At 43.8% G+C, this 16,526-nt stretch overlaps 3 protein-coding genes across 8 annotated transcripts; 2 read left to right on the forward strand and 1 right to left on the reverse strand.

Moving 5' to 3' along the window:
- The first annotated feature begins 1,214 nt into the window (after positions 1-1,214).
- On the forward strand, positions 1,215-10,604 carry rela (RELA proto-oncogene, NF-kB subunit a). Of its 2 annotated transcripts, none has more exons than XM_088294312.1 (11): positions 1,215-1,381; positions 2,864-2,911; positions 3,580-3,725; positions 5,137-5,282; positions 5,725-5,816; positions 6,434-6,568; positions 7,212-7,316; positions 7,408-7,623; positions 7,707-7,787; positions 7,859-7,945; positions 8,491-10,604. In XM_088294312.1, exons 1-11 carry the CDS (start codon positions 1,375-1,377, stop codon positions 9,312-9,314), a joined length of 1,887 nt encoding a protein of 628 aa, XP_088150438.1. In that variant the 5' UTR covers positions 1,215-1,374; the 3' UTR covers positions 9,315-10,604. The 2 variants fall into 2 exon arrangements, with proteins under 2 accessions (XP_088150438.1, XP_088150439.1); XM_088294313.1 differs by having other exon boundaries at positions 2,876-2,911.
- Positions 10,452-12,231, reverse strand: c4h11orf68 (chromosome 4 C11orf68 homolog). Of its 5 annotated transcripts, none has more exons than XM_088294316.1 (2): positions 12,180-12,231; positions 10,452-11,607 (listed from the first exon to the last, which is right to left on the reverse strand). In XM_088294316.1, the coding sequence occupies exon 2, from the start codon at positions 11,598-11,600 to the stop codon at positions 10,854-10,856; it is 747 nt and encodes a 248-aa protein (XP_088150442.1). In that variant the 5' UTR covers positions 11,601-11,607; positions 12,180-12,231; the 3' UTR covers positions 10,452-10,853. The 5 variants fall into 5 exon arrangements, with proteins under 5 accessions (XP_088150442.1, XP_088150440.1, XP_088150443.1 ...); XM_088294314.1 differs by having other exon boundaries at positions 12,117-12,209; XM_088294317.1 differs by having other exon boundaries at positions 10,452-11,646; positions 12,117-12,184.
- A 503-nt stretch (positions 12,232-12,734) lies between these two features.
- drap1 (DR1-associated protein 1 (negative cofactor 2 alpha)) lies at positions 12,735-16,130 on the forward strand. The gene is made up of 7 exons (XM_088294118.1): positions 12,735-12,970; positions 13,273-13,345; positions 13,606-13,699; positions 13,988-14,113; positions 14,208-14,298; positions 14,374-14,462; positions 14,773-16,130. Exons 1-7 carry the CDS (start codon positions 12,929-12,931, stop codon positions 14,957-14,959), a joined length of 702 nt encoding a protein of 233 aa, XP_088150244.1. The 5' UTR covers positions 12,735-12,928; the 3' UTR covers positions 14,960-16,130.
- The last annotated feature ends 396 nt before the right edge of the window (positions 16,131-16,526 follow it).

Genomic DNA, 16,526 nt, shown 5'->3' on the forward strand with positions numbered 1-16,526 from the left:
CCTCAAAGTGCGTCATCTGGGTATTTCCGCGCTGTTTTGAGTGGGTGGTGACGTGCCGTGCCATTTTGGCATCAAGTTCCCCGGCAATACAACCGGAAAAGGACGACTTGGTCTGATCAAATAAAAGCTCTGACTTCCTGGCACGACAACGCAAACTTCCTGCTCTGAAATTTGAACCGGAGCGCAGAATGCTCAATAATGTCAATCCTAAATTTCGGCTCGAGACTTGTAACTATCGTTGACACTTGCTTTTCTTGAAATATGATTAAAGTCAAGTATTAAACGAACTGGAGCACACCATGGAGGACGGTACCAGTGTAAACATAAAAACATTCAAACAGGTTTGAAGTAGGCAAAAGAGCGCCTGGATGTTCCACAGCTTGACTGGCAAACTTGCACAACGCACCGCCACCAGAACCGCGTCCTCACTGTCAAGTATCGTGGAAGGGGGGGGGTATTGTGGTGTGGGTCTGCTTTACTACTTCAGGGCCTGGTTGCGTTGCCATCATTGATGGGGGGGGGGGGGTGGAGACTTTTTACAGGACAACAACAAAAGAACAGATTAAATAACTTTAACCGAAGAAAATGTGTCTTCTGGAGTCCTGACCCAAATCACACCGGTCCTGCCAAGAATATTCTCGAATTGGAAACTGTTTGGCTCAAAAATCCTTGTGAAATGTTTAGCTGAGATGATTGGCGACAGGAGGTTTGGCCTCTTATTAAAGCCGAAGGTTCAGATAAAGGGCACGGCAGCTTTAACCAACACTTCCAACCGCATTAATCGGAAAGTATAACATTTATCGTTTTCATTCTTAGCACAGAAATGAAGAAAGTTGCATAAAATGTGAAGAGAAGATGAAATGAATTTCACCTGCAAACAAGTGAAATGATTTCTTTGGTATGAGTCGAAGCAGACTGTGTGGTGTCGTTGTGATTTGGGTGAGTAACGGATCTTATTTTGTGCCCAGTTTATGTTGCAACCCTGAAAATTCCAAAGAGTTGACTTACTTTTCTTGCAACTGTACTGTACATCCTAAATGATGTTGAAATTAGATCCCACTTTAGTAGAGCTTGTTCTCTCTCTCTCCTTTTTTTTTTTTTAAATTTTTGTTTGTTTTCGGTGTTGAGGACAATGTCGTTGTTGCCTTCCCGGAAAGCGCGCGTGTTGTTGTCACTTGTGGCTTGACGCTGCGTCCCGGCGCAGGACCGAATGTCGAATCTTTGTGGGTGGAGAAAGAGAGAGAGAGCGAAGGAGGCGATTCCAGCCAGCGAGTTGCTCCGACTCGAGACGCGTTTTCGCCAGACTTCGCACACTTTGGGCTTTGCAACCTTGACAAAAGGAGCCCAGCGAGTCCGCGGGGTATCGTGGGAGCCATGGCCAGTAAGTGGAGCCGCTTTCGCTCGCTTTGCTGCTTGTTTGCTGACTTTTTTTTCTTTTTCTTTCTTTTTTTTTTTTTTTTTTTTGGAGCGCGGAAGGTGGAGCGAGGTGAAAGTGGACGGGGAGTTGTTTTGCGCCTTGGGGAATCCCCTCGCGACCAGTGTCGTGTCAACGTTTATTATTCCTTTCTTACTTGGACGTGTGATCATTTTCAAGATGTTCAAAGGAAGTTGTGTTGAAATGAAGAACCTTCCTGGTGTGAGCGAATGTCGCGCTGACGACGGGCCTGTTGGCTCACGCATTTCCTACTGCGACCGTCAAGGCCCTGAACGTCGTTTGAAAACGAATTTATTTCATATTAAGCCACCTCATTTGGGGGCATATTCTGGAATATTCCACTTCCAAAGGCATATTCGTACGTGTGAGCAACTCACCTACAGTTCGTCTTAGATCAAAAATGTCAGATTATATTGTTTGTGTTGCAAATCGTGACTGGAGTGGCCTCCATCGTGCGATCATACATTACTTTGTAAATATTGACTTTATAATCAGTGATTCTCAAAGCTTTTCAACCTCGTACCTCCTAAAAAATACTCAGGACTTAACATCTGCTTCTAAAATGAGTGAGAGGTTTTATCACTGTAACATTTTGTACAGTTTGAACGCTGTGACATCACTATGGTGCATAAGGAGACTATTTCATAAGGATTCCATCCAAATGTATTGCACTTGAAACTTGTGTAAAAAAAAAAAAGAAAAGAATAAAATGATCAAGATGGATCACCTTAACCCTTTTTGACCACCAGTGCACCATAATTAATTTGTCCTCTCTGTGGGCAAGTTCAACACGGATAGTTTGTCTTCTTTTTAGGAAACGAAGGATTCTGACGAGTGTAACGAGTTTACACTCGGCTATCATCCCAATCAAAAAACAAAAACTAAATACCAATGGCATATGGTGTGTGAAATGTAAAGTGATTTGCTATCTTTTTACACCAAGTATAATTGAACTTAAAAGTTAAATACAACTGAATTGTACTCAACAGATGACACTTTGTTTTGGCTTATGTTGGCCTCATGGCACTCACGTCACGTGTACAACACGTCTTTATGTTTGAAGCAACCAACCTGAATTCGTACGATGGATTGTGTAATTAGAACGTAAGATACCTCCATCGTCAGAGTTGCTCGGACCGCATGACCTTTGTGTCGCAGCTCACTTCATTTTATGAATTGCAACAAATCTGAATCTGGCGAGTGGCTTTCCACATGTCATTTGACACTAGCTCTTTTTTTTTTTTTTTGTCATCACTGGCATGCATGTCAAGTCAGCATGTTCAGTGTATCTCTGCGACCTTTTACCTCTTAGGACACTTCCACTGTGACCACACCAAGAATGAGAAGTTTTTGCCAAGCCACAAAAATGTGCTGAAACATTTTTTCATGTGTTGCGCTGCCATTTTGGGTGTTTCAAAATTCCCCTTGTGTCCGTTGCAGGTGTGTATGGATGGCGAATGAACACGCTCAACCCAGGTACGACGACTTATCCGGACAACTACAAATGATTCACCAATCACACCCAGCCTAGGACTGAACGATTTATCGTTGTGGGACCAACATCGCAATCTCAGACGACGCGATTTTGAGATCGTCATAGCTGCGTTATTTCAAAGGGCTCTTGTGCCTCACGTTCACGAAGCAGGTCACACTAGCCTGCACTGGACTGATTAAAAAAAAAAAAGGCACACTGTCATCTGTAATCCCGGAATTAATTATATTTATTATAGAATAATAATATAATATATTTGTAATCAATTTAGCTTTGCTAAGGGTCAATGATTTTATTAACACATAATCTGACCTTTATGTGCAAAGAACATTAATACGAAATGTAAAACATTTTGGGGTTTATAAAAAAATCATTTTCATATACACAGGTACACATAAATACAAAATTATAATTGACGGCAAAAAGTTTTTGAAAACCTGAGAAAGAACTGCCCCTCTCTTAGTGTCCTTGCATTCTTGCTTTGATTTTTTTTAATGATAACACTTGCATATTGTGAAGAAAATCGAAAATTAAATCGAAATATTTTCCCCCCAAAAAAACATTTCAATAAAATCTTTTTCCTAAAATGGTTCAGCCCAATCTGAGCCGGTCGGACCGTATTTTTGAAGCACATTGTTGTGGCTGTGTCAAGTCCAAACAGCGAGCCCCTTCATCGAGATCATCGAGCAGCCGAAGCAGCGCGGGATGCGGTTTCGCTACAAGTGCGAGGGGCGCTCGGCAGGCAGCATCCCTGGCGAGAAAAGCAACGACACCACCAAGACCCACCCGGCCATTAAGGTGAGTTTACTTCTCGTCCCGAAAGTCAAAGAATCATGAAAAACCCTCATTAAGTGCCTCAAAGAAAATCTTGGCAATATTAAAAGTAAATATACAACAAACTTTAATCCCAAAACACTTAATTATCGTTTCAAACTCGTATAACAACATTACCCTTAAAGTCAAAATGTCAGATGATTTGAGACTCTCCCTAGCTTCCACTTACAGCCCAGGCTAAACTTAGCTCCTCCCCACCATACAAATCTTGACCCTCTGTTGAGATGTATTACTTCAAGATACTTCCTTGATGCCAATTCCCGTTCAGAAAAGCTTTTGGTGGCATCCTTGGGAATGTCAAAGCGCACACAAAAAACAAATTGGTCGTTGATGAATTTGTGATTACATTGAAGGCTCACTCACAATACGTGAAAATCCACAAAACGGAACGACTACGTGAATTAAAAAAAGAAAATGCACGTTTCAACACCTTCACTCCGTAAGACACATTTCAACTTTTCAAATAATTACATAGCGCTTGTTTTCATTCTTTTGCTTGCAGAATTTGCCAAAAAAGATTCAAACTGTTCGTCCCTTCCAGTTGAACTTTATTGTAAAACTGTCACATAAAAGAAAAGAATATTTAACATCGTGCATTTAAGCTCCAATATGTTTAACCGAAACGTATCATTTAGTCTAACAAAAGTCCACTAGCCTAATGCTAACGAGGGTTGTTATAGTTTTGATTTCATTTTGACTTTTGTTTTTTGAATTAAGTTAGTTTTAAATGGATTGTAGGGCAGCCATTTCAAAATGCTTCATTTTAGTTGCGTTTTAGTATTAGCTTTATTTATTTTTTTAATATTGGGATATTTGTCGCACGCAAGATTTTGAAAGCTAAGTATCGTGTAATAAAATAAACTCCCAATTTTCCTACGACTGTTTTACCTTCTTTCTTCAGTCCGAATCAGCAACAATAACAAAAAGAAAGCATTTAAATGAAGCCCGAAAGCCCGTGTGTGGAATTGACAAAGACAGAAAATGAAGGACATTTTTGCGCTAATTATAGTTAGCTTTTGTTTTAGAAAATGAAGATGTTGATTCAGTTATTTTTTTCTTTATTTTTAAGGCATTTTCATTTTTACTTAAATTTCATTGACTGAATTATTTTTTTTTTTCAATTTTTATTTATTTATTTTTTTTTCCGTTAGTTTTCATTAACGATAATAACTGTGATGCTAACCTATAATACTAAAAACTGCGGACGAGCTAACAGAAATAAGGACGTTGCGATCAAACAATTGCTGCTTGAATACACAATAAGACAAAAAAGAAAAAAAAAATCAGTATTTCACCTGTGGCCTCCTGTCTTCTTTTATTCAAGATGCTTTTATGTGTGTGTGTGTGTGTGTGTGTGAACTATGTCATGGCACAGGTGCACAACTACAGCGGCCCTCTGCGGGTTCGCATCTCCCTGGTGACAAAGAACACGCCGTACAAGCCTCATCCGCACGAGTTGGTCGGAAAGGACTGCAAGCACGGCTACTACGAGGCCGACCTGCAGGAGAGGCGCATACACAGGTACGTCCGCCGCCTTGTCCTGGAAGCGACGTCACGCAACCAGCTTCCTGCCGTCTGAGCTTCATGCGAGTGATTGTGGACACTTTTTTACCGCCGCTGTCTCGGGTGAGGCCGCCGTCGCCCTCCCGTCTGGCGTGAATCATTAACAGCCCAGATTGGCTCACGGCATGTTTGTCTTTTACTTGTTGTACACACGTCAGTCAAATGAAAAATCGTTTTGGAACGCGACTCGGGTGCTGGCTTAATTGCCGTCGCATAATTACAAAATACCGGATCGACGTCAGCTGGTTTATCTGTCATTATAGATATTGAACAAATAAATCAACCGTGTTCTGCCTGTCGCTAGATGTCGCTAGTAGATGAACACGCTTTCATCATTTGTTGTGAATAACAAATCACTTTTGGAACATAAGACAAGCAAAACGTGAACGTGTGTTTTCAGTTTTCAGAACTTGGGCATTCAGTGTGTGAAGAAGAAGGACGTGATTGAGGCCATCACGTGTCGGCTGCAGACCAACAACAACCCCTTCAACAGTAAGTGGCGGCCAGAAACAAGAAATATTGTTTTAAAACATCAGCGATGCTGATGCGAGCCGTCAACGAGCACTTCCATTGAGTGGCTAACAGAAAACTAGCGGCAAGTTCCGGGAGTGATGTTCCTTCAAATAATCAATATTCACACACTCCAACGCTGTCGGAACAGAAAATGTAAAAATGTTCATCATTTGTTCTTCCCAATCTGTGAAAAGCCAGTCCGATTCATGAAAAAGCTCAAAGGCAACATTCATGTTGCACTGCACGACACTGCCCCTCAGAGGCCAAAACACGCATAGCAGGGAAATTTCCATTAATTATTTTATTTATTTATTTATTTTAATTGCTCTGATTTTAATTTGTTACAAATTGATTTTCGGGTTGTCCATTAAAGATTGACTTTTGGGAGTTGTACATTTAGAAATCAATGAATAATGTTTGTTAATCACCATTTCAAAAATCAATCAATCACAATTGTGGTGATTATTTCTCGCGTGACCGTCCAGCCCCACAATCTCATTCTCATAATGTTAACCAATCGGAGAGCTTTTGTGGCAGGATGCAGCGATGCGATTGCGCCACACCTTCATCCTCTCCCCGATGTGTCTTGGCTGCAGTTCACGAGGCCAAGGTGTGGGAGGAGGAATTTGACCTGAATTCGGTGCGGCTCTGCTTCCAGGCCTCCATCACGCTGCCTACGGGGGACTTGTTCCCTCTGGAGCCCGTCGTCTCGCAGCCCATCTTTGACAACAGTGAGTGCTTTTTAATTTACATGTGTAGCGCCATTTGCTGGATCCTAGCGGGCATGACCACGGCTCAGGATTTTAACGGACTTAAAAAAAAAAGAAAGATTGCAACTTTTACTGCCACACTCCAAATTGTCCCAAGGCGTGAGTGTGAGTAGTTGCTCGTCTTCGATTGGCTGGCAACCCGTTCAGGGTGTCCCCCGCCTACTGCCCGAAGACGGCTGGGATAGGCTCCGGAACCCCTCGTGAGCCTCGTGGGGCGAAGCGGGACAGATGATGGATGGATGGATTTTTAAATTACATTCATAAAATGAACTATCATTTTGGTCCTTATAAGTCAAGCATGAGCTTCGTTCTTCATTTCTGTATCGCTGTCCATCCATACAGAAGAAAGAAGGTCAAACAGTCATTTTACTTGATGCCCTTTATTTTATTATCTTGTACTCATCAAATATTCCATATTGGGTGAGGGGAAAAAACTAAATCCAATAAATGCTCATCTAATACAAAGCATTTTCAAAAACATAAAAACTAACAATCCTGCTCGAAAAGGAATTCATACAGACTGAATTTGAAAAACAAAAGTAAAAATGAAATTTGATCTCATCTGTCTGAAATTGCATTTTTTTTTCAATTTTTTGTATCACAGGGGCTCCAAACACGGCTGAGCTGAAAATCTGCAGAGTGAACCGCAATTCGGGCAGCTGCAAAGGCGGCGATGAAATCTTTCTACTGTGCGACAAAGTACAAAAAGGTCAAAACTGCTGTCTAGTGTTTTTTTTTTTTTTTGAGGGGGGGTTGTAAGGTTTGGTCCAGTTCCTGTTCAATCCCGCCCGTCTCCACAGAGGACATCGAGGTGCGCTTCTTCCAAGACTCGTGGGAAGGCAAGGGCACGTTCTCGCAGGCCGACGTCCACAGGCAGGTGGCCATCGTGTTCCGCACGCCGCCCTATCGCGACGCCAACCTCAGCGAGCCCGTCCGCGTCAAGGTGCAGCTGCGCCGGCCCTCGGACCGCGAGGTCAGCGAGCCCATGGACTTCCAGTACCTGCCCGCCGACCGCGGTACGACTTGACTCGGCGCCGTCGCCTCCCTCGAGCAACTTTGTGCCGTAACTGTCGTCTGATTGCGCTTCTTCCCCGTGCAGACGAATACCGGTGGAATGAGAAGCGGAAACGCACCGGCGATATGTTCCACAGTCTCAAGCTGGGATCGCTGCTGTCGACACGTATGACCTCATTATTGTCGTCCCCGCTTGAGTCGCAAGAATAATAAAAGTCGCCTCTTTGGGATTTTCAGGATCGATTCCGCCGCCCGATCGACGACACTTCAGCCCCGCCAGGAGGACGGCGCCAAACAAACCTCCGTCGATGATGGCGCCAGCTTGTGAGTTTGCTTCTTATTGTCTTCATGACAAGCGTCGTTAAGCTTTTGGAATTTGGAATTGTAGTAAGTTTTGAGTTGTAGTCACTTTTAATTCATTTGTTAGTTTTTATTTGTTTCACTTTTTTTCAAAAATGCTTAGTTTTCAGTTTGGTTTTAGTTAGATTTAGTATGAGTTTTTTTTTTTGTGCCCTTCTTCTTTTATAGACTATACATATTTTTTTCATTTTTGACACAAAAAAGAAAATCACTTTTTATTTCACGTTGCGTTTCGGGACGAGATAAATGTGAAGAGCCGGTGAGCCATTCAAGCCGACGCCGCACGCAAACTCGTCTGCGAGGAGCCATTTTATTGGCTGCTGCTTGATGATGTCGCTTCTGTGCGACAAACATCCCAGATGACTTGTTACACAATTTTTGAAATGAATCAGCCCATTAAAGGTGCCAAATATGGTAATTGGCAATCCGTCTGGGTCGGGCCCATCTTGTCATGTCCAGTAGTTTGCGTTGAAGTTTTGTTTACGGTGCTGCTTGCGTTTGTGCTGCAGTTCCACCTGCTGCCAGCGGAGCCAAAGCGCAGCCGTCCTTCGCTCACATGCAGCCGAGCCAGATGTTCTCAAGCCAGACCAAGGTGGAGGCCTCGCCCTCCCCCTTCTCCTCCGCCCCCTGCCCCTCCCCATCGTCCAATTCGGCCGCGGCCACGAGTCAAACGTGGAAGATCATGGAGAGCTTGAACCTGGGCCCGCAGCCCCAAGCCGTCCGGGTCTCCAGTTGCTCCGTCAACCACCCGTCTGTCTCCAGCCAGGACTACCCCACCGTCAACCTGTCAGACCTTCAGGAATTCTTCCCCAACATCAGCTCGGTCATCACGCAGGAGCCGCCGGCCTCGCAGGGTAGCGCCGCCTCCTCGCAGTCCGCCGGCTTCTTCCCCTTACTGGGCTCGCAGTTCCCAGTGGACGCCACGACGGCCGAGGAGGGCATCCCGCAGTTCCCCAGCTTTTCGGAAGCCCAGGCCTCGGGAACCCTGGACAGCCTCGACATGGACGACTTTGTGGACCTCCTCAACCCGCCGGACGAGAGCGTCAGCGGCCAGCAGGCCGGCCCCTCGGCAGCAGCGGTGGCGGCGCCGGCGCAGGACACTTCGGACCCGGCCGGCATCCCGGGAAGCACCTGGATGAATTATCCCAACAGCATCGTCAACCTGCTCCAAAACGAGAGCATGATGGACATCTTGACCAACAACAGCAACAACCAGCAGCGGCCCGCCGTGCTGGACGAGTTTGACGAGTTGATTTCGGTGGATGAGGATCATCTCATTTCCATTTTTAATAGCGGAAGCCAAGCCGGTTTTGTTTCGGGACACCCCACTTAAAAGAGCTCTTTACATCACGCCTTTCAGCATTTAGTCCAGTGCTTCTCAATTATTTTTGGTTACGCCCCCCCCCCTAGCAAGAAAAAAATAATTTGCGCACCCCCACCACCACCCACTCTCCTCCGCAACTATAAATAATCACATTTTTGTTGCAAAACAAACCTACAGCGGAGAGTTAATACTGCCACTGCCAACTAGTGGAGTGGATGTGCAATTACACTTTATTGTAGTACGGCGGGAAAAAAATCATATTCCCCATGTTCACACGCACCTACCTCGGCATTGCACCGGTTTCAAAGTTGTTCCATCAGTGCACAAATGTCAGACAGGAGCGAGAAAAAAGAAAAAGAAATGACCATTGTTGCATACGAGTTCCGCTAGTGCGCTGAATTGTGTTACTAGTGAGGACAAAAAGCATACTAGTAGACGGACCTAAAACGGAATTGTTGACATCTCTTAACGTGTTCAGCCGTTATTTGTTTTGTTTTAAACGACGACGACGACAACGGGTCGGCTTTTCTGACTAGGATTGCAAACCGACTTCAAGGTAAGTCCATGCAGCCTTTGAAACAAAACCGGACCAATGTGCCTTTTTGGAACATCTCGCCAAATTGTCGTCGTGTCATGTCAGAACCAAATGAATGGTCTGCTTGGAAATAATACAGGCGACGTTCACATCAGCTGTGAAAGCTTTTCATGCTTTGCTTGGTCGAAGCGCGCCCCTTTTGCATCTTTTATTGCACTTTGTCACAATGCAACGATTTGACATTCAAACTCACGTCAGAACGGATCTTTTCTCATGCCAAATTTTTTGAAATGCCGGAAACAAAACTGACCGATAAACCGCCAGTGCAATTTGGAAGCTTCTTCGCTATTCGGCTGTCCCAAAATGAGGCCTCTGCAAATTCCACCACTTCAAAGTTCATATGGTGCTTGGGCTGATCTCCCAAATTTTGGATGGTAAACACAAAATTTGGAAATCAGACCCCAAGTGGCAAATATAATATAAATATTTTTGGGGGGCAACAGCTTCAAATAGCTGCATTCAAACCTACTTCCTTTATTATCTAAATAAAAATGTTTTCCATTCTTGTGATTGCAAATTCCTCATGGTTTGGCCGCACGATGCACAAGTCGGACTCTTAAAATGGACTTTATTTGGCAACGTCAGCATGTAAACTGTTTATGAAAATGACTACTGTCAATGCAAACAGAAAATGTGCAGAAATCTGGAGTTTTCCAACCACAGTAAGCGAAAATGAATGAATACAGTCAAACAGCATTTGCAAATTTGCTCGTTGGTGGATTTTTTTTTTTTTTTTTAGGGGGGGAGCTGCAACAAATGGTGCAAACTTCAACAGCACAAAGACAGAGAGAGCATGGATCCCTTTGAAATAAGGACACAAATGTAAAAAATATATATTTGTAAAAAAAAAAAAATCACAACTTGAAATTTGTGCATTTCCTGCAACAGGAAGAACTGGAATCTTTTCAATCCATAACATTTTTTTTAAACAGCTTTGACCCTCGTCATCGCGCTTATGTGACATCCAGGTTGGTGACTTTGTTAATGATGAGCGAACGCCTGGGCACACACTCCAGGTTGAATTTACTCTCGTAGATGGTCGGACAAAGCTTCCAGCGGTTGTTGCGGTAGATTCCCAAGTGCGTGTACACGTCCGGCTTGTAGGCCAGCGGACACTTGACCCCCGAGGCTCGGATGTGAGCGTCCAGCTGTACCACTTGGCTCTCGTCGGTGAAGTTGTGGTTGTAGACGCAGATGACATGCCTGCCCCCTTTGACGGGGTCGTGCGGGCTGACTTTGACACTCTTGATCTTGCCGTCCACCGTCGCTCTGGCCACGCATTCCCAAGCGTGGTCCACCTTGAAGCCGGTGTCCAGGTGCATGAGCCACTTGCCCGAGAGGACGTTGTGGTTCAGCGCCAGCTCCTTGACGTTCTCAAAGTTGACCGTCCGTCCGCTGGCCACCAGTTTCTCCCAGCTCTCTTGGAGGGCGACCACTTCCCCGGTGGCGGGGCAGTGGTCCGGGCCCAGCACGGCAATCCAGCCCACAGGGCTCACGCCCAGCTCCTCGTTGCCAAATCGGTTCACTTGCGATGGCCTGTTGCTCTCCAGCCAGTCGTCGAACTCCGACCTGGGGGTTTTTCTTGAATCAAACACGATCCAAGGGTCCATGTCCGCTGCCATGGACTCTGCGGCGTAGGTCTCGGAGGCAAACAAGGGCTCCATTTCGCTTTCTAGCGGGGACACCGCTTCCTCCTCCATGATGCTCCTGTTGAAGCACACGTACTGGGTTGAAATTATGTTGAATCTGAAGAAAACAAGTTATTTTTGCTGATTGTGCATACTTGCTTAGCTCGAGCCCAAAACGGGTTTGTTTAGAATTAAGAACAACGAAGATGCTGTACTTGTCAATTTAAGCAAAAGCGATCATGCTACTTAAAACAGTCTTTTGTAGTTCTACTTCAGAATGCGAGCACTTTTACAACCTCTGCATAACGTTGCTAGACTTAACATTTACTGCCCAGAAAATGCCAGAGTGCTCCACACGCAACGTTTCCCACATTTCGAACCCGCAAACCAACCGCTTAAATGGCGATCGTTAACGTTTAGTACAAGTGGACTCAGGTGAAAGAATTTCACTTTGCTAGTTACGTTAGCCTCACTAGCTGCCGTTACCAACCCGCCGCGTTTGCCGTGAAACCGTAGTCGAATTCTCAATATGAGGCAACGGGAACTATTGTCACGCCTTCCGAATAGCGAGTTGGATGAAACGGTTACCTGGTTTGTCAAACGTGGTGACCAAGCAGTCACAACGACGTCAAAACAAACGGGCGAGTTTACCTGCCAACTGCAACCTCCGGCCTCTAGTGGGCGCTGTCTGTTTGTAGAAAGATCGGTAATATTCTTCATTTGTTAAAAGTGATAGGTTTTCTGAACGTGGTAAATATTGTATGCTTTTTGATCATATAAAAATATATATTAATTTGGGATTTTATTTTGGAAAATGTAGGAATTTGTGGGAACGCCAAAAACTTCGTTTCTTTTGAATAATTTATTTCGAACAGAAAAAATGTTCAAAGTACAAGAAAAACAACCCCCTCAAAAAAGGAACATCAAACAAACTCATTCAAAAAGAACCTACTACTCATCAAATGAAAGCTACAAGAGAAAGATATATTGGTTTCCCCATTGGCGATATTTTAGATATACATACATGTTGAAAAAAATGAAATTATATACATTCTTCAGCATTAAACAATAATAATTGAACATATATTTAGTATTCGTCTATTTTAACGCTGAAACACTTAAAATCTTACCGTTTACGCAATCGTTTCCCCCCTCAATTTATCTTATTGACACGATAACTTCTGGTTGTGTCGGGCATTAGGACCCTGCGGGCATCAAACTACGCGACCAGCAGTGGAGTGACGACTACGTGCTAACGTGCTAACGTGCTAAGCTAACTACTAAGATCGACCTGGACGGTCGCGCAGCTATTTTAGTGTCTGCGCGCCGGTGGACCTTTTCATTACTCTCGTGTAATATTTATTTTTTGTGTGTGCATTAACCACCAGGTTCACGTCACAATGCCGAGCAAAAAGAAGAAATACAACGCGAGATTTCCACCGGTAAGTGTTTACCGACGCCGGTGTCCCGTCTGGCTAACATGAGCTAATCTTTGTCAATGCTAATTTGTCATTCTAAATTTAATTTGTCGTAGGTGGAATTCAGCCCGATTAGCACGCAACATTTGTTAGTCAAAACTCGTTGAAACGTACTCATATACTCCAAATATGTGACGTAACCCACCTCAAGTTCGTCTCTGTTTCGCATTGTTTTTAGCATGGCGAGCTGCTGTGAAAGCGTTTGGAAACATTTATGCACGCCTTACATCCCCGCAAACACTTTTTCATGCTATCCTCTTTTCCAGGCAAGGATTAAGAAGATTATGCAGACAGATGAAGAAATAGGCAAAGTCGCTGCAGCAGTACCTGTTATTATTTGTATCCTTGCCTAAAATCTTCACTTTGCAGTGTTTTGAAGAGGGTTGAAGAAAAAATAACGTGAATTTTCAAAGATGTGAAATGAGAACGGAATTTACTAAATTGATGGTCAGGAACTTCCGGACTAAAACAACAAGTTGTCATGCAATTTCAGTGGTATATTGATTTTAAGTGTCCTATGGAACACAGTTGAGTTGCTGGAAAGAAAATTCTGTGTCATCTTCTTCAAAGCCATGCACGTTCCTTTACCACGACATCAGCGAGAGCCCTGGAGCTTTTCTTGGAGTCGTTGCTCACTAAGGCCTGTCATGTCACCCAGTCCAAGAATGCCAAGACCATGACGACGTCACACTTGTACGTTTTTCCGTCTGGGGAGTTTGCATGTTCTCACCTTACTCACCTATTAGCATTTTTTTTTTGTGCTGAGTCATAATTAGCCCAAGATGCCAAAAGCCTTGCCTTAAGGAAATAGTACAACAATTGGTCCAAATTGTTGAAAGCCAGCCAGTTGTACACTCTGATTTACTGACACCCACGTCACTTACCAGAACGGCGCTGTCTTAAAGCCATACACACTGAAGTTGCAAATGTCAAAAGAAAATTCAACTTGTAAAGTAATTCTTGGACTTTGTGTGTGAACAGAAAGCAATGTATCGAGCTGGAGCAGCAGTTTGATTTCTTGAAAGATCTGGTGGCAACGGTGCCGGACATGCAGGGCGAGGGGGACGACAACCACACCGAGGCGGTGGGGGAAAAGCTGCCACGCAGGTATTGACGTCTAAATATGGCCTCAAAGCTTATGTTGAGTTGGTGTTAGTTTTCTTTTTGATTTTGTGTTGTTGGCGTTGCTCTTCCTCCCCAGGGGTCGAAAGCCTGGGTCCGGTCACAAAAACGGAGGGGCCGGCTCGAAAGGCAAGGACAAGAAGTTGTCCGGAACTGAATCGGAGCAAGAGGTGGGAAGTGATTTGCATCGAGAGAATGCCGTCTTGGTTCCGTTATTGTGTCTAACCATTTTTGTCCTCAAAAAGGAGGACTCCGAGGACAGTGAGACAGATGGGGACGAAGAGGACGGCTCTCAGTCAAGCACAAATCTGCAGGCTGCTTCCAGGTTCCACAGGTACGTCCTCAAAGGTGTCCCAAAATAAAAGTTAAAAAAAAAAAAAAAACTACACGAGACTCATCAAAGGTAGCTAATCTGAGCTAGAAGCAGCCAACAACACTCATTCGCTGACGCACACGGAATTTGCCAGGCCTGCCTTATAACATGTTCTGAATAATTATTATTACGAGAAAAAAAAGTCTTGCTCAAAATTTGATAATTAGACCAAAAAGAACTGTACTGATATTCTTTTGCGTACCACACTTTGCAATTCACTGCTAATGTAATGCTTTGTGCATCTTGTTTCCGCCGCATGCGTCACCCGTAGCGCCGGTGCACCCTCGAAGTACACGCACGGAGACAACATGGTCGCCGGAGACGGCGCGGCCCCGGCGCAGCCCCGCGGCCTGGTGGCCTTCGCCCCGCACCCTTCCATGATGAGCACGGCGCCACCTCCGCCGGCCCCCGTGCTACAACAAAACGAGGACTACGATGACGAAGACTATGACTCTTAGCTCCCCTTTTTCCACATCGCACAAACGTACGCGCACGCGCGCAAACTCACATCCACACATTTTTTTTTTTCTTTAGTTTAAGTTGCTCTCATGGCGGTCGCTCAGAGGAGCAAAAGACTCATCGGTGAGAGGCCACCAGAGACAAGAATCCGGTTGTACATTGTGTTTTAATTTTATGTTCTCTTTTAAACTTGGGCTTTTATTTCACTGGAAAAGAAAATCCAATCAAGAGAGTTTTAAGGAGTTCCGTTTTGGTTATTATTCTCTTTGTTTATTTGTTGTATGCCTACAGTCAGGATATGTGTGTTTTTTGTTGCTTTCAGGCGTTTTCCCCACTCACTTTACTTTTGTTATATTTTTATTTTATGTTTTTACCCCCCCACCTGCACCCCCCCACGTTAAAAAAAAGTCCCAAGACCACAACGAAGACATCACCCAATTTATTTTATTTGATTTTTTTTATGAACTCTTTGTTTTTAAATCCATTTTGCTAACTAATTTCTGTTCAGGCCACAGTCAACTTCTGACTTACTTTTGTTATATTGCATCACCCGAATACCGACCACCGCGACTTTTTTTTTTTTTAAAATACTTAAAATATCATTGAAGGTCGACACAGATTCCCCTCTATGTCCATGCTACATGTTTCCAGATACAAAGAAGGAAGTTGCATTGTAAAATTTTTAACATTCTTTTTATTTTGTACGGATTAAATAAATAAAAAAAAAAAAAGAAGAAATGTATTTTTTCAATTCACAGTGCCACTCTATTTTTTTCCCATGCATGTCAATAAAATCCAAATAACGGGAACGTTGAACTGTACGTAGGCAGGGATTTTTTTTTTTTTTGCCTTTGCGTGTTATTTTTCTGCTGTGGCGGACGAAATTTGATTTGCTGTATTTAAAATGGACGTGATGGAGAAAGGAAGCGGGGGAGGGCACAGGGAGCAAGGGAACCCATCCAGGGGCCCCCGGTGAGGAAACACGGCAGCGCTTCTCTTATTTTCCAAACACTTCCGGGACGAGTGAAAGCTGCTTATTTATTTATTTTTTGTACCTGTCTCAAGCAAGAAATTACGAATTAAAATTGGATGAATAAAGTTAAATAACAATTGGATACCTACTTCTGCAACCCATTGTGTAATTATAATAAAGACGGATATAAATGTTAAGTGTATTTTCTGTCCTCTAGTTGGAAGGGCATTTAATTCTTCCGCTACTTGTCACTTACACGTCACGTGGGCGGCATAGCCAGATATATAAAATACGTTATTTGTCATTTATAAATATAATCATTTCAAGACCAATTAAGTGAAATACAACTTGCGGTGTCCAACTCTTTCAACTTGGTACTTATTTTGGTACATTTCTTAATACTTTTTTGTGACATTTCTGTTTGACGGCGTGCCTTACAATTGTTCAAATGTTCCCGGAGGTTTTTAGAAGGAAAATGTTTGGAATTAAAGCTGGAATTTTGAGGGGGCGGGGGGTTGTTGTTGTTGTTGGAACTCGCTCGGGAAGTGCAGTACTGCTTCCGTTTGACTGATTTTTTTTTTCTCATTTTAGTC

The sequence above is a fragment of the Idiotropiscis lumnitzeri genome, chromosome 4 (genome assembly GCF_059441095.1).
Source record: "Idiotropiscis lumnitzeri isolate Australia: NSW breed Sydney's pygmy pipehorse chromosome 4, RoL_Ilum_1.0, whole genome shotgun sequence".
Classification (NCBI taxonomy): domain Eukaryota; kingdom Metazoa; phylum Chordata; class Actinopteri; order Syngnathiformes; family Syngnathidae; genus Idiotropiscis; species Idiotropiscis lumnitzeri.

Bases quoted from the DNA above. Each gene is read 5' to 3' on its own strand.
- c4h11orf68 (XM_088294316.1), bottom strand. From the start codon at position 11,600: ATGGAGGAGGAAGCGGTGTCCCCGCTAGAAAGCGAAATGGAGCCCTTG.
- rela (XM_088294312.1), top strand. The intron at 5,283-5,724 runs GTACGTCCGCCG...GTGTGTTTTCAG, and splicing joins CAGGAGAGGCGCATACACAG to TTTTCAGAACTTGGGCATTC. The intron at 5,817-6,433 runs GTAAGTGGCGGC...TCTTGGCTGCAG, and splicing joins CAACAACAACCCCTTCAACA to TTCACGAGGCCAAGGTGTGG.
- drap1 (XM_088294118.1), top strand. From the start codon at position 12,929: ATGCCGAGCAAAAAGAAGAAATACAACGCGAGATTTCCACCG. The intron at 13,700-13,987 runs GTACGTTTTTCC...GTGTGTGAACAG, and splicing joins ACCATGACGACGTCACACTT to AAAGCAATGTATCGAGCTGG. The intron at 14,299-14,373 runs GTGGGAAGTGAT...GTCCTCAAAAAG, and splicing joins GAACTGAATCGGAGCAAGAG to GAGGACTCCGAGGACAGTGA.